At 45.3% G+C, this 16,781-nt stretch overlaps 1 protein-coding gene across 2 annotated transcripts; it reads right to left on the bottom strand.

Annotated features, from left to right (window-relative positions):
• Window positions 1-11,289: 11,289 nt before the first annotated feature.
• On the bottom strand, window positions 11,290-14,145 carry nat14 (N-acetyltransferase 14 (GCN5-related, putative)). 2 transcript variants are annotated; one of them, XM_017706029.2, is made up of 3 exons: window positions 13,845-14,145; window positions 13,152-13,270; window positions 11,290-12,177 (listed from the first exon to the last, which is right to left on the bottom strand). In XM_017706029.2, the coding sequence occupies exons 2-3, from the start codon at window positions 13,230-13,232 to the stop codon at window positions 11,407-11,409; spliced, it is 852 nt and encodes a 283-aa protein (XP_017561518.2). In that variant the 5' UTR covers window positions 13,233-13,270; window positions 13,845-14,145; the 3' UTR covers window positions 11,290-11,406. The 2 variants fall into 2 exon arrangements, with proteins under 2 accessions (XP_017561518.2, XP_017561519.2); XM_017706030.2 differs by lacking the exon at window positions 13,845-14,145 and adding an exon at window positions 13,360-13,628.
• Window positions 14,146-16,781: the final 2,636 nt, after the last annotated feature.

Genomic DNA, 16,781 nt, shown 5'->3' with positions numbered 1-16,781 from the left:
CTTTCTATCATCTGGAACCAGTCTGCCCGTTCTCCTCTGACCTCTCACATCAACAAGGCATTTTCGTCCACACAACTGACCGCTCACTGGATATTTCCTCTTTTTCGGACCGTTCTCTGTAAACCCTAGAGATGGTTGTGTGTGAAAATCCCAGCAGACCAGCAGTTTCTGAAATACTCAGACCAGCCCGTCTGGCACCAACAACCACGCCACGTTCAAAGTCCCTTAAATCCCCTTTCTTCCCCGTTCTGATGCTCGGTCTGCACTTCAGCAAGTTGTCTTGACCACCTCTACATGCCTGAATGCAGTGAGCTGCGGCCGTGTGATTGGCTGATTAGCTATTTGTGTTAACAAGCGACTGAATTAGCTGTTAACAAGCTGACACAATTGCACTCCCATGATCCCACTTCTTAACAACATACCTTATCAGTTGGCTTCCATCTACATCACACTGACAGAACCAACATCTGTTTATCTCCCTCTTATTCATCATGCAGCTCCTCCATGGTTACGGTTTTCAAACAGACCCTTCACAGCCAAGATGATATTCATTATTTACAGCTCTAAAATCTTAAATAAGGACCCACACGTTAGCTCTTATGTTAGACGGTAGCAGATGGACTGGCCTTGTTAACATACTGGTGGGGGGCGCATAATATCCTAGTGACGCCAATGTTGGTAAGTTTACTTAACAAACTGGCGAGAGATGGTTGGGATGGATGGATTTATTATGCCCTGGTTGCCTATTTCTAAAATTGCTGTCATAAAACTGCAATGCTAAGAATTTTTAAACAAAACAAAATGATGTTTACACAATAGCACTTTTGGTGACCACATATTAGTCCCTTAAGTGCCTGATGTGATTTGTAACCTTTTTTTGCTCTCACATGTGCGTCACAGCACACGGCCAGTGGCGTAACCATGGCAGGCTGGAAATTTCCAGAAGCTTTTGCACCCAGCCGAAGAAGCCTCCACTTCACTTTTCCCACATGGTTTACCAAAAAAAAAAAAAAAAAGCCCTCCAGTCCCTCCAGTGTACCTTCCTCAGGCTTTCTCTTTTTACGCTGGGACTTTTTTCACCTTCTTAACTTCTCTTCTCTCCACAGGGGTCCCATGTAACTGAAGTAACTGCAGAGGATCCCGACGGAGTATTTCCAGAGAGTTTACCCCCCCTCTACCCCTCACAGAGACACGCTGGGGCCCCTCTACCACAATGGGGAGGCAAGAAAATCACCCTGACCACAGAACGTCACATGACACACACACACACACACACACTCACAAACACCATTGATATTGTGCACTCGGGCTAATTAGTGACTGCACTGGAATTGTCTTCGAAACTCTTTCCTATTTGTAGCGCAGTTGCCGTTGTCTGTGTGCGTGTGAGACTGTCGTTCACCCTCTCATGCACTCTGTGGCCAGGGAAATCACCGTTTCCCAGAGAGCTCCCTCTCTCTCATCTGTGTATGTGTATGTCTGATTTTTCACATCTGGAAGAGATCTGTCTGCTCCCATGATTTACCTTCCGACCACAAGACTTTCTGAGGTCCAGCTGTAATGCACAGTGAGTGTGTATGTGTGTGAGAGGGAGTGATGGAGAGTGCAAAAGAGAAAGTCGAGCTCATCTCGTAATGGATTTTTGCTAACACTCTACTGTCCATAAGGTTACATGACACCTGCATAAGCTCGTCATGACCACTGACATAAACCTACATATGCATTTATGAAGACTTTTACCAGTAGCTGTCGTCTGGCCTAAAGGATGCTTTTGCCCCAGTCTTATTTCTTAGTTTTACCCCTTGTTTTCGAGCGTCTCCTTGCCCAAGGGGGTCGTGGTTGAAATCTTCCTCTATGAAATCAGACCCTCAAATAAAAAGAGCATCACTTCATTAACAGCTACCAGCGCCGCTCTGTAGGCGACCCTGCCCGTCTGCAGGGACAGCAGAGGAGGGGAAAGTTCAGCTCCTCACTGCTGGGCTTTAGATACACTTAGGACATCATACGCCTTCATAGAGGGGGGCATGTCGTTTTTTTCAATTGTCAGGGCACTTTTTTGGGGTGAAATGATAGGCACTATGTGTCCAGATGTTTGTAGACATCAGCTTTGGAACATTACTGTAAAGTGCATTCAGCCACAGGAACATTAGTGAGGTCAGGTACTGTTGTTGGATGGTCAGTTCTGGATCACTCAAACTCATCTCAAAGGTAATGGATGGTCCATCACTGCAGAGAACGCAGTTGTACTTCTCTACAGCCTAATGCTGGGGGGCTTTATACCCCTCTAGCCCACGCACTGGGCATGGTGACCTTAGGCTCATGTGTGGCTTCTCCAGAGTGTTCAACTGTATTGATCAGTGCTTGTCTATGGAGATGAATGCCTGTATCAGCAGTGGGTGCACCTTAACCTAACTCAGTTCACTGATTTGAAGGAGTGTCTACAAACTTTTGGACATATAGAGTTGCATGTTATAACAAGAGACACAGTGCTGATGATGTCGGTCAGTCGGTCTGTGTGGAGCTGGAGATCGAACCGCCGGCTGAGCAGCGAGTGGGCGGAGCTCGTTACTCTGACGTAGCAACAAGCTGCTCGTTAAGGAGCTATAATTAGGAGGAAGGAGCTGAACATTAAAACATATTAAACGCCGCGTTCACAGCCAGTTTATTAATTTCTTACTGTAATTAGATCCTCTCTGGTTCTGTTGCTTTATTATGTAGCATAGGGTGGTCCAGCATTTACTTTATCAGCATTCTCTCCATACAGTACCCAGCATCGGTTATGCTACGTCATGCAACCGTTGTTGTTTTAGTTTCTCCCACCTTCGAGATACGTCATCAGAAGGTTTCTTTAAACTGGATAAAGATGTGGAAACACCAGCATAGGAGGCGAGTAGGTGTGTTTACAGCAGATGTAGTAAAAGTTACATTTATTATTTTGGCCAGAGTGCCCCTTACTCGATTACCAAGCAGCTACATTAGCCTCAAAGATCCACTACAAACTTGTAGAACCTGCAGTAGAGCTTTGTTGCTGTACTGTACATTTTACAGTAAAATATCCTACTCTTGACTCCGTTACTCCCTGCAAGATACTGTGAAGAAAAACCAAACTCCTTATAGGAAAGTCCGCACACTTGGTGGTGTGTTAGCCTGTGATGCGCTGGTCGGAGTGGATCAGTCACAGCAGTGCCGATGGAGTTTTTTTAACACCTCAGTGTCTCTGCTGGACTGAGAATAGTCCACCAACCAAAAACATCCAGCCAAGCAGCGTCCTGTGACCACTGATGAAGGACTAGAGGACGACCAACACAAACTGTGCAGCAGATGAGCTGTCCTCTCTGACTTTACGTCTACAAGGTGGACCGACAAGGTAGGAGCGTCTAATAGAGTGGACAGTGAGTGGACACCAGCGCAACATACACTAACACAGCACCACCACATCATGATCCACCATCCAAATAGTACCTACTCTGTGAGGGTCCATGGGGGTCCTGACCACTGAAGAACAGGGTAACAGAGTATCAGAGAAACAGATGGACTACAGTCTGTAACTGTAGAACTACAAAGTGCAGCTATACAGTAAGTGGAGCTGATAAGATGGACAAGGAGCGTAGAAACGAGGAGGTGGTCATGATGTTACGCCTGATCGGTGTATAGAAACAGAGGTCTTCTGCTTTAGCAAGGGTGTCCCTACTTTCGCTCAAGCACAGGATTTGGGTACTTTGTCCACCACTGAGAATCTTTTGTGACCAAGAGATAAAAGTCTTGATTTTCACTACATGTGACCGAAAGCTCACCTCTCTCTTTCTGTTTCTCTAACACAGACTCACTTCTCAGGACCACTTCACTGCACCGACTGGCACGACACATATGAACGAAACGGGGCAGGAAATGCAGAGTCATACTTTCCAAAACCCACCCACACACACACATGCATACGCGCACACACACACACACACACACACACACACACACACACACACACACACCAAGCCTCATCGTGCAGACTAACTCGACCACAGCTCCAAACACACATACTTTTCCAGAGTCGTGAACTCGCATCTGTTTCCTGAACAACAATAATAGTTACTCTACGGTTAAGGGGGCACACGAGCAGGTGTTTGCTAATGCACTCGGCAGCCTCGCAGAGCAAACCGGAGGTTCCTCCACAACAAACAAGCCACAGTGACATGCAAAAACACTTCACACGACAAGATTTAGAAACCATGAACCTGCACGTTGACTAAAGCTTCCATTCTGACCCGTTTTGAAATGAATCAGAAAGGCTCTGGTTCTTAGTCGGCTGTATCGCAGACACCTGCAGCCGCGTCTAATTATGAAGACTCAGGTCTTACTGTAGCTGTTTTTTGGTGACATCCTAAGCACATTGCCCCTCATTGTGCTCATTAGGGGTGATCGAAGCTAATACGGTATCATCATTGTGATAAATTACACTCACTGGCCACTTTATTAGGTAGTAAAAGGTTGGACCCCCTTTTGCCTTCAGAACTGCCTTAATTCTTTGCAGCACACTTTCAACAAGGTGTTGGAAATGTTCCTCAGAGATTGGTTGGTTATTTGAGTTCCTGCTGTCTTTCTATCATCTGGAACCAGTCTGCCTGTTCTCCTCTGACCTCTCACATCAACAAGGCATTTTCATCCACACAACTGACCGCTCACTGGATATTTCCTCTTTTTCGGACCGTTCTCTGTAAACCCTAGAGATGGTTGAGCGTGAAAATCCCAGCAGATCAGCAGTTTCTGAAATACTCAGACCAGCCCGTCTGGCACCACCAACCACGCCACGTTCAAAGTCCCTTAAATCCCCTTTCTTCCCCGTTCTGATGCTCGGTCTGCAATTCAGCAGGTTGTCTTGACCACCTCTACAGGCCTAAATGCAGTGAGCTGCAGCCGTGTGATTGGCCGATTAGCTATTTGTGTTAACAAGCAACTGAAAAAGGTGTACCTAATAAAGTGGCTTCCATCTACATCACACTGACAGAACCAACATCTGTTTATCTCCCTCTTATTCATCATGCAGCTCCTCCATGGTTACGGTTTTCAAACAGACCCTTCACAGCCAAGATGATATTCATTATTTACAGCTCTAAAATCTTAAATAAGGACCCACACGTTAGCTCTTATGTTAGACGGTGGTAGATGGACTGGCCTTGTTAACATAACAGTAGAGTAAACAAGCAAGTTACGTTGTCATAGTTGAAAGTAATGTTCTTACGAGGTGGTGGTGGTGGTGGTGTGTGCATAATAACCTAATAAAGTGGCCGGTGGGTGTATGTTATATTGCATCTTCTTTGGTATATGATGGGTATCATCCGTACTTCTATACAACTGAACGCCTGCATGGTGAATAGAAAAGACAGTGCAGTGATGTGAATTCTATTGTTGGAATTTCCACTGTTAAAGTGGACCGAATTTTGGTGCACTTCTTGCTGGGGTACCAAGTGTATGGGTGGAGCTAGAACTAATGCAGACCATTGTTTGATCTGCTTCGTTCTTCGCGGAATCGTCAAACAAACACTAGTTAGCCAGATTTGTCGTCGGTGACCCTTCAGAAATGCAGGGTAGGAGCTAAATCAGACCTGGAAGCTCCATCAAAGTTGCTACCGTTGTTTGTGTTTACTGTTAACACAAGTGCGAAATCTTGTGACCACCACACAGGGAACCCGGCCCACTTTTGCACTGCTGTGTTGTGCTGGGAAGCACAGGTACAGGTACAGGTTCGGATTAGTTACTGAACCATCCCGACCATGTGGCCTGGAGAGAAGGCGCCTTTAGACCAACTATACAGAACCTGTAAACAACAACAACATCTGTACAGTATAAACTGCATGGTAACAAGTAATTGATTGGGTAGCGCCTCATTATGGCACCATCTAAGTTTAGATTGACCTATTTTTTTATTTTAGTTTTTCAAGTTTTCTTAGCCTTTATAAATGTACTCAGACGTCAGCGTTGCCTATTTGCCTGCTGGCCCAGGGCTGAACAATTTGGGGGCACATTTTGTGGAAAAATCAAATTATTCTGACTGTATTTTAAATTGCCATTATAGAAAATGATGTCCAGGCCTGTTTTTTGGCCCTGAAGACCAGCATATCTGCCTTTTCTGGCTGTCCCAGACCGCCCGTTAGTTGTGATGTCACAGCACATGGGTGTTTGGTTGCTTCAGATTGGTCAAACTCCTCTACAGGCAGTTCACAGGCTCCATGTGAATAGGTAAAATTACATACAATTGACTTTAATTGAAGTTGTTGATCATGTATGCTATGGTGAAAAACCATCGTTCTTGTATGAAAATTGCACTCTTTCAAAGACTTCGGTATGAACATGGTTATATTGCATTATGTCGTTTATAACGATCTTTCAGCCCTACCCTGGCTACAGTTCAGACATGCGGAGCCTGGGGCCTGAGTGGCTACTTGCTTTGGAGATTTCCTTGTGCGTTTTTCCGTTGTAACGAAACACCAGGCCAGCTGAATTTCCACACGTTCACAAATTAACCTTTAAAAACAATTAAAAACAAGCACTTTCTGCCCTCCAGCACCACATCCGGAGGCTTTTTTATCACAGACCTGCATCAAATCAGATTTTGTTGAAATTGGCCAACTGTACACCACTGCAAGAGCTAATGTAACAGCATTGTTGTAAAGTTTTACATTTTTTACTTATTTTTGGTACGGAAGCCCGTTTGCTGATTGTAAATACTGGTTCGGGCGCCCTGGTCAAATGACATGTTTTATAGATTCTGTTAAATGAGAATAAGTCAACACATCCTCTCCTGAGCTCACATCCATGCCCATTTTAAATACACAATTACTGTTGCTGAATTTAACGTAAAACAACGCGTGGCCTCTGCAAGGGTTTTGGATTTTGGCTATATATACAGTAAAGATTATTTGGCTTGGTCGCCCAAGTTGCCAATGCAAACGTTTGCATCCGTCCACCCTGGTAGCCAGGGGTGCAACTACATACTTTCTGAGGTGAATGCAAACATATTATCGCCCCCCCCTCCCCCAAAACCCCGCCCCTTAACTTAAAGTGACTGAAAAAAATTAAAATTAAAATCAAATATTTAAGCAGGCAAGCTAAAATAAGGAACTTTATAAACAGAATACAAATTAAATTGTAAGAGCAAAAAACAAGCAATGAGGATTTAATTAAGAAGAAATAAAATAATTCAGAATAAACTGATAAGTGGACAGGCTAAAATGTAACGCAATAAAATAGAGATTAATATTTAGAATAATAAAATATAAGCACAAAGAAAGAGGGTTAAAACACCAAGTTTATATAAAAAAGTAAATTATGGAAATAAAATAAACAGTAAAACAGAAGACAGAATAAATAAAAGTATGGAATAAAATAAATAAAAAGGTAAAACAGAAAATTAAATAAATAAAAGGACCAAATAAATAAAAATGTAAAGGAAAACTCAACTAAAACAGTTCCAGGCTGAATGTGTGTGAATGAGGCTGGAAACTAAGAGTTTAAGCTGATTTAATGCCACCAGCGAGCTGAGCTTCAGACCAGGCCGCCACGGTTAGCATATTAGCTAGAGTGTTGACTGGCTAGGTTAGCTAGCTAAACAGGCTACTATAAAGAGCTGTGGCTCGACTAATGTCACTCGTTTTGAAGTTAAACCGAGAAAATAACCAGTTCAGGGTTAATCAGGTCGTAGCTGGAGAACCAAGTTTAGCTTTAGCGTTAGCTTGCCGCCTCACTGCTATCATTCATCTGGCTGGCTGGGTAATATTAACATGGCTAGCCTTAGCTAGCACAGTAACATACACCTTAAACTGAAGAGGCGATCTCTTCTGAGGGTGTGAATCTATTCCCGGTGAAGTTCGGGATCTTTGGGGAAACTATGGAAGGTTTGACCTCCATTAGATTCCTTTATTTTTGAATAAGTGCATTTGGGAACGCAGCAGTGAGGCAGCTTTGCTAGAACCCAGTGGTCCAGCGCTACTTTCGGACCCTACAGTCTCGTTTTGGTAGACAAAGGTGACGTAGGTGAGTAAAGCGTATAAACTGACCAACCTGCTGTCTTTCAACCACTTTGAGAAGCTTTTCTTCATCCCTACAACATCTTTTTCTCTCTCCCTCTTCCGTTCCCTATGGGGCGCGTTCTCGAGCGCCTGTGTTTGGGAGCAGATGACAGGAGGGCAGGGGACGGAGTGGATGGGCGCCTGATTAGTGCTGTGCTGTTTTTTTATGTGTATTATCAGACTTGAACAAACAGCTCTTACAGAAAATGCAGACTAGAAATAATTTTCCGGCATCGTTTTGGCGCCGCTCTAGTGCATATGCGCCGCATACGCTGCATACCCCCTTTTAGCGCCACTGCTGGTAGCTCTATTGAGTATATTTACATGCATTAATAATCCGATAAATGCAGAAAATCTGATTTGGTCAGTAATTGGTTCATCATGTTTACATGCCCTTGAGTAATCAGATAACGGGGAAGCTCCAGGTCGACTCTATGGGAGTCGGACAGTAATCAGATTTCTGCTTTACCACCAGCCAATAAACTCGCCGAAGAAGCTCAGAGCAGCTGAAATCCAGCCTCTTTATCGGATTCCTTAATCAGATTTCTAGACCCAAGATATCAGAGCGACTGTTTACATGGCCATTTTAATAATCAGATAGCTGCAGACGAGTGCCCTTGTATACGCACTCCCTGTTTTGCACAGTTTAACTTGTTCTGATGTTAAATATCACGATAGAAATCGTGAACTGTGAAAATGTGATCTGGTGTTTTGACATTTTTTGCCACATGGCCTGCTCCTCGCCCTCCCTACCCCAGCCTGTAGCTGCACAAATGGTCTGACTCTCTAAAAAACGAAATGAGAACCTGTCCAAAGCCTAGCTGGCGCTCTCTGATCCACAGCGCAGTCATGGGTTTGGCAGCGATCATTGATCATGAACGCCGACAAAGCTCTATTGTGAGTCCATGGCTGTAGGCAGGCCTGTAAGGAGCAGTGTGAATGTTCAAATTGTGACAGGGAGGTTTTTAGTGCTGCATCAGGTGTGCACTCTCACCACACACACACAACTGTACAAACATCCGGTGGTGAATGAGGGACGAGGTGAGACATGCCAGAGGTGTGTGAGAGCGTGTGTGGTTAAGGTAGATAGTGTCTAAAATCTTAACCGCATGCTTCAGCTTCAAATACTGCAGGCGCTCGCTCCCAGTCTACCCTTTCCTCCCACACAGTCTCTAACTGCCGTTTAATTACCAGCACAAAGGCTGCGCTGCACACGTAACATGCATTATTGTGTGTTGTTCTGTTTCGTTCCATTCAGGTCAAGCACTTGTTCAATCGTCTGCTGTAGGAATATCTGTGGTGCGGCTGAGGACCATACGATCTGCTGCAGAAGTCGACAACTGCGGGAGGAAACGAGCAGATAAACATCTCAACAAAAGCTCGTCCAAGCCCTTTTCACTCGATTCACTTCGCAGTTCAATTTGCACACGCTGAGGCTGTTCATTCAGACCGAAACCACTTTCATGACTGTTGCTATGGCTGGGCAATACAATATAGCAAGAATATAACATGCTTCTGTTTTCAGGATACACAATATTGCTGATTTTTCTGATGTTTGGTAAGTCAGAACAAAGTTGGTAAGTTAGAAAAAAAAACAGATGGTGCAAAAAAATTTTAGTTTTTTGGGGTTTTATTCGACATTTTGCATATTTCACTACACTAAATCCAATTGAATTGGACTAAATATGCTTTGAAAAGCATCACAAAAACCAGACACATCATCGCTATTGCTCATCCCAACTGACGCACCGTACAATTAAACCCAACACCTGTACGAAAGCACTCCGACAAAAGGTTTATTGAGGTCTTATACATACAAAGGGACCATTGAGCACAGAGGTAAAACTGCCTCCACAGTACTGCTCTGACGTAGCGCAGGAACAAGTACAAAAACGGACTGCAACATGCCTGGAATTTAACTGGAGGGAAAAAAAAAGAGATATAAAACAGCACACAATAAATAAACAACAGGAATAAATAAATAAATAGTGGCTTTCGATGAAGATCCTGTGAACTCTTCCCTTTCGCTTTTGACAGCCAGCGATTCCACACGTTTCACAATTTCTGCATAATTACATTGAGAAGATGGGAAGTAAGTCATGAAATGTGAAATGCTCCTTTTCAGAGAACCCTACCAAGTCAGGGGTGGTAGGAACCAGACGTCCGAAGTGTTTTATGCCACCAAAAGCTCCCTGACGGAACGCCATTGCAAGAAATGGTAAAGAGAATCCAGACAATATGACAGTGTGGAGATAAGGTGTTGGTGTGAAACTAATTTTTAAAAATGCATTCCTAGTGGAGGGATACATGCAAGCAAACTGGGACAAAATCTAAAAAAAAAAACAAAAAAAAACAAAACGTTCCACCGTTTAAATTCACCATTCAAAATTCCATATCGCTGCTGTCGGAGGAAAACCTCGTATCTGAATTTTTGTCCGTTTTCGACATGCTCTGAAAATGTCTTTCGCTCTTCACTTTGTGTGGAAATTTCATGAAGAATGGACCAAAAGAAACGGCCCAAAATGACTTGGAAAGACGTCTGGTTCCACTGGCTTCCATTAAAAGTAAAGGAGGTTTTTTCCTTCTCCTGTAAAAATGACCATTTTGGACATACAAGGTTTTCTTCTAACAACAGTGATATACAAGCTTGTATAGGTTCTCTGGTGGTTTTGGGTAGTAAATGTCTATATTTGTGTTGTAGTCATAGTGACCCCTGGTTCCTATCAACACCACTGTAAAGACGTCTGAACCATTTTAAAAATCGATGGAATTCCCCTTCAATTACTGGTTATCACTCACGCACTGTATTAGTCGGGCCTTTATCATGAACACTTCATAGTGAAACCTCGTCGCATGTTTAAAACAGTAAACTTCAAAATGTGTTTATCGTGTTTCAAAATGTCTATCACACAGTCTCCTAGTCCCCCTCGTCTCAGGGAGATGTTCTGTGAAGGTGGGTTCTGTGTGACCAAGCCAGGAACGTAGCACTGAAGCATTGAAAATTAGTTTAAAGATTGCTCACTAACCAATGCATCTACCTTGGTAAAACCCCGTTCTCTTTGAGCTCCTTTACTCACTCAAACCCCCTGAAAACCCACCACAGTGCTAACTGCCCCTAGTCTGTGAGCTAATTCTCTATTTTTAAAAATGAAACTGCAGACGACTAAATATAGCAGCTCAGTCAGCGCTACGCCACGTCCACCTTCTTCAACAAGACAACACAATTCCATTGTTTTTACTGGATTTTGGAAATAATCTTAGTAACATCCCAAAGTATGCGCTTATTGTATAATTTCAGACAAATATTGTAGTTACGGTAAACAACTCCCTTCCATTACCATCACGCTCACAAGTCTTTAACAAACACTTTAGTCACTGGGAACCCCAGCCAGCCTTTCTCTGGCTCTTCGTAATCATCCTCCTCCTCCTCCTCATCTTGAACTCCAGCTGTCTCGCCTTGTAGCCGGTAGCCCAGTTTCCTGAAGAATGCCTCTCCGACTTTGGAAGGGAAGGGTACGTGAGCGTAAACCCTGGCAATGCCACTTTGCCTGGCTTTGGCCTCCAGGCTTTGGACCAGCAGCCTTCCAAGACCTTCTCGCCTGTACCAGCTCTGCACCACCAGCCTGCAAATGCGATAAACCCCATCCCGGCTCCAACCGTCACGGGCCACGCAGCCTAGCACTTCATCCTCACAGTCTGCAACCCACACCTCCCCTGCCACCCGGGCCCTCTCCTTCAAGTCATCTTCATCCACCTTCTCCTCCTTCGTCTTCCCTCTCTCTTGCTCTTTGGCCTTCTTGCGACGTTTAGCCTTGTCCTGGTTGATGAGTAGCTTGCCTTTGCCGGCATGTGGGTTGGGCAGATCCGGCTCAGAACCGGCACGATAACAGCTGCCCAAGTAGTCCCAGTACGGCCTAGTGGAGCCTAAGATGCCCGTGTAGCGCGGGATGGTGAGCTTGAGGTAGACGATGCAAAGGAAGACCGGGATTAGCAGGGCCACGATGAAGGAGTGCACCAAGAAGCGGAGAACAGAGGACAACGTGGCCAGCATGAGCAGTGCCAGCGGACGAGTGAGGAGGTGAAGGATGAGGCGGTTCTCTGTCCCTTCGCATCCCTCCTGTAAAGAAAGAAAACACAGTGGAATCAAGGGATGAGTAAAGAAAGAGTCGCAGAAGTGAGGGAAGCAGTGAGAAGGAAAAGAGAAGGAAGAAATAAACAGACCCAGCATTCTAGTGTTAGCAGTTGGCTTTACACTGTTTCAGTACAACAATCGTCAGGGCGCATGAAACAATGACTGAAGGAGAGCATTCAGGAACAGTGTGCGTGTGGGAGAACATTCAGGCACAGTGTGCATGTGGGAGAACATTCAGGAACAGTGTGCATGTGGGAGAACATTCAGGAACAGTGTGCGTGTGGGAGAACATTCAGGAACAGTGTGCGTGTGGGAGAACATTCAGGCACAGTGTGCGTGTGGGAGAACATTCAGGAACAGTGTGCGTGTGGGAGAACATTCAGGCACAGTGTGCGTGTGGGAGAACATTCAGGCACAGTGTGCGTGTGGGAGCACATTCAGGCACAGTGTGCGTGTGGGAGCACATTCAGGCACAGTGTGCGTGTGGGAGCACATTCAGGCACAGTGTGCGTGTGGGAGAACATTCAGGCACAGTGTGCGTGTGGGAGAACATTCAGGAACAGTGTGCGTGTGGAGAACATTCAGGCACAGTGTGCGTGTGGGAGAACATTCAGGAACAGTGTGCGTGTGGGAGAACATTCAGGCACAGTGTGCGTGTGGAGAACATTCAGGCACAGTGTGCGTGTGGGAGAACATTCAGGCACAGTGTGCGTGTAGTAGAACAGTCAGGCACAGTGTGCGTGTGGGAGAACATTCAGGCACAGTGTGCGTGTGGGAGAACATTCAGGAACAGTGTGTGTGTGGAGAACATTGTGAGGGGGGAGAACGTTCAGAAACAGGGTGACAGGGAGAACGATCTAGAACAGCATGCATGGAAGGAAGAACTTTCTAAAACTATGTCAACTGGAGGACAGACCACTGTAAATATGTAAATGGGGGTTGCAGACAGAAGACTGCACCTTTATGAGGGCCTTAACAGCCTCAACGTCCTCCTCCTTCATCCGCCGGAGCACTACATTTCCCAGGTCCAACCTCACCATCTTCCCTTGGAGCCTTTACGGCAGCTCAGCCGGTGGTCCTAAAGAGAGAGAGAGAGCAAAGAAGGCATCTTTAAAGTCTACTGAAAGCCTCCTGAGGCCTCAGCAGTATCTAGAACGCGTACCGTACATTTCACAGCTAGAATTCATAAAGCGGGTCTACTCAGCTGCCACTGTGCGCCGCGTAACCTAAATACCTAGACGGAGCTGCCAAATACTACAATTCCCATAATCACTCGTCAGTGGTCGTTAAACGTTTAATGGATGTCAACTGTTAGCTTTAAATCGCGGGATATGATCGAGATATCGTTAATCCCACTAGCCAGGGGGATTATCTTGTAGACCCAGTAGCTGGGGGGTCGCGGAAGACCCTTCTGTTATGTCGCCCCTGGAACACTTGGTCGAATTTTCCGGTCCACCTTAAACGGCGCAGCAGCTACATTCTGGCGCCTGTACAGGGCCGAACGCTACTGCGGCACTATTTAAGGTGGAACGGAAAATTCGAGTAAGACGCCAGGACCGATGCGGGGTTAACGTTCCTATCAGCACCCTGTCTACTCCGAATGACAGCCTTATATGGTAAAGCCGGCCGGAGCCGCCGTTTGACCTACTTACCTCCGAACAAGACTCTGCAGGTCAAATAATCTCCAAACGTGTGTAATGACCACAGGCGCTCATATCAGCCGGGGCTCGCAGCGTTTTCAGCGAGGCTTTGCGTGCTCTGCGCCGTCTGCCTGCGCACGCTTTCGGCCTATCCGCGTTCGTGAATACGGAACGAGCGCAAAGCTCGGCCAAAGGGACTCGACGACCCCCGAAAATATTCGTTTCTCCGCTCCAGGGCTTCCAGCCAGGGCCTGCAGGCCGGCTAGAGCAAGTGCTTATCCTGGAAGAACTCACATGGTACAAACACAACCGTTAAAAGGCGACGGATTGCGAAGAATGCGTCTTTATTCAAGCCTAATGTGTGGCAGTGAGGCCACAGAAGGCCTGGGATTAAAGGGAGGTGCTGGTGTAAGACTCCACTCCTAAAATGGTTCTCTGAGGGTTTGTTTCTAGAGAGGGGAACAGAACCATAAGCATGCTTAAATGCTGCTTTGCGAGGTGAAAGGGCTCTTTAGATTGGAGAACGTGTTGTATACGGTTCTTCAAAGATCCACTTTGAATAGGGTTCTTCTACTGTCACTACAGATTCCTTTTTGGTGCTATATAGATTAAGATTATTATTAAGGGACCCTTATAGGTCCCCCATTTAACCCATCCGTGGAGTGAAACACCACATATACACTAGTGAGCACACACACACCAGGGGGCAGTGAGCAGACTTGCCTGGAGCGGTGGGCAGCCCAATCCGCAGTGCCCGGGCAGCAGTTAGGGGGTTAGGTGTCTTGCTCAAGGACACCTCAGTCATGTCGGCTTTGGGGATTGAACCGGCGACCTTCCGGTCATGAGGCTGGTTCCCTAACCTCCAGCCCATGACTGCCCGGAGAACCATATACAGCACATCAGCTATCAGTCTCAAGTACCATTTCACCATGCAAAGAACAATTCAAACAAATGGCTCTATCTAGAACTCATGGTTGTTCTGTGTAGTATTCTGTGGCGAATCGCTGCATCTCTCAGGCTTGTTGTTGTGATGATTTGTGGTTTTGTATCATTTCTACCCATCGGTGTTGCTGCTATCCTGCAGGCCAGCCACAGCAAGTGCTTATCCTGGAAGAACTTGCATGTTATAAATACTCCGTTAGTGAAGAATGCGTCTTTATTCAAGCCTAATGTGTGTTAATAAGGCCACAGAAGGCCTGGGATTAAAGGGAGGTCCTGGTGTTAGACTACACTCTTTTAAAAAAATGGTTCTAATTGGAACTATGAGGGTTCTTAACTAAAAAGGGTTCTTCTGTTGTCAAAAACTTGACATCATAACCATAGCAGAGCCCTTTTTGGTGCTTTACAGAACCACATACAAAATATCCTCCATCAATCTGAAGAACTATTTCACCTTACAAAGAAACACCTGCTGGCAAAACCCATAGAAACCATTATTTCTGTTGGTTCCTGATGGTTTTTAAAGGGTTGATGTGACAATGTAAAGGGCCCTAATGGTTTAACACGTGACCGATAGCTGATTCAATGGTTTCCTAATGGGACCTAAAAGTGTTCTCTTGTGTAAACCATTAAGCCAATTCCCATTAAAAAATAAAGCCATTAGGTTTTAATTGGTTTTAATGGGCCGTTTAAGCACGTTAATGGTTCTACACTGGAACTCATGGTTCTGTGAGTGTAGCATTTAACGTCATTTGTCATTTTATGTGGTGCTCTGTGGCGAATCACTGCATCCCTCGGGCTCTTCGTTTTGATGGCTCATGGCTCCATCGTTATTTCCATCCATCAGTGTTTTCCCACTACAATACCCAGCATGCATTATGCAAATATATCACACTACCATTGGGTATCGCCACTGCTTAGTGATACAGAACTGACCTCTAGTCATCAAATTTTTTTAACCCCTTCATCCAAGGACCCCCAAAGCGCGCGCGCACACACGCACACACACGCACACACACGCACACACACGCGCACACACAATCATCATTATCTAAGTCGCTTATCCCTCTGTGTTGCAGAGGGAGCTGGAGACCATATCAGCAGTCATTGGGTGGAAGGCAGGACACACCCTGGACAGGCCACGAGTCCATCGGAGGGCAGACAGACACACAGATTCACACCTGTGGGCAATTTAGCATCTCCAGTTGGCCTAACTGCATGTCTTTGGACTGTGGGAGGAAATCGGAGAACCAGGAGGAAATCGGAGAACCTGGAGGAAACCCACACAGACACGGAGAGAGGAAACATGCAACCCCCCCCTTTGTATCCACCCCAAAAAGCACGTGTACTCTTTCACAATTTACTTCTACCTTCAAGACGCATCATCAGAAGGTGACTTTCCTCGTCTTCAAACTAGGAAATCTCACTCTAGAGACTACTGTGAGTGTACACACTTACAAAATAATGCAGTTCCAGCAACGATGGTTGAATCATTTTGGCCGGACGGTCATCTGAAGAGAACTAAAGTAACAATAACATTACCAACTGCTTTTTATTGAACATTACCATGTCCTAATATTAACAGTTATAGTGAAACCAAACAGTATAGACATATTCACAATTCCTGTTCATCTTGTACATCCACTGTCAACATGACATATTAGTTCATAGTTTACGTCCAGCGACTCTTCTCCTCAGCACACCCCTTCCTCTACAGATCTCTCTTGCTCAGACACACTTGTTTTCAGAAGATTTATATACGCTGTTTGTGGTTTGTGAAACAGCTCCCCGTAGGGGCCAGGTGAGCAACTGCCTCCTCACTGCAGGAAATGCAGTGCTCCACTTCATCACCCAGAAAATCTGCAACAAAAACTGAAACGAGGACAACGGAAAGCTTCTCAAAAAAGGTCAACCAACCATCGCACCACTGTTTTAGCTAATTTTATCATGTGCTTCGCTTACTGTAGCACTTTCTTCATCCTCTTGATGGCTAAAAGGCTAAGCACCTAA

This window comes from Pygocentrus nattereri, chromosome 3 (assembly GCF_015220715.1).
Source record: "Pygocentrus nattereri isolate fPygNat1 chromosome 3, fPygNat1.pri, whole genome shotgun sequence".
NCBI classification, from domain to species: Eukaryota; Metazoa; Chordata; class Actinopteri; order Characiformes; family Serrasalmidae; genus Pygocentrus; species Pygocentrus nattereri.
The sequence above is the reverse complement of the archived record's forward strand: the minus strand, read 5'-3'. Positions and strand labels throughout refer to the sequence as shown.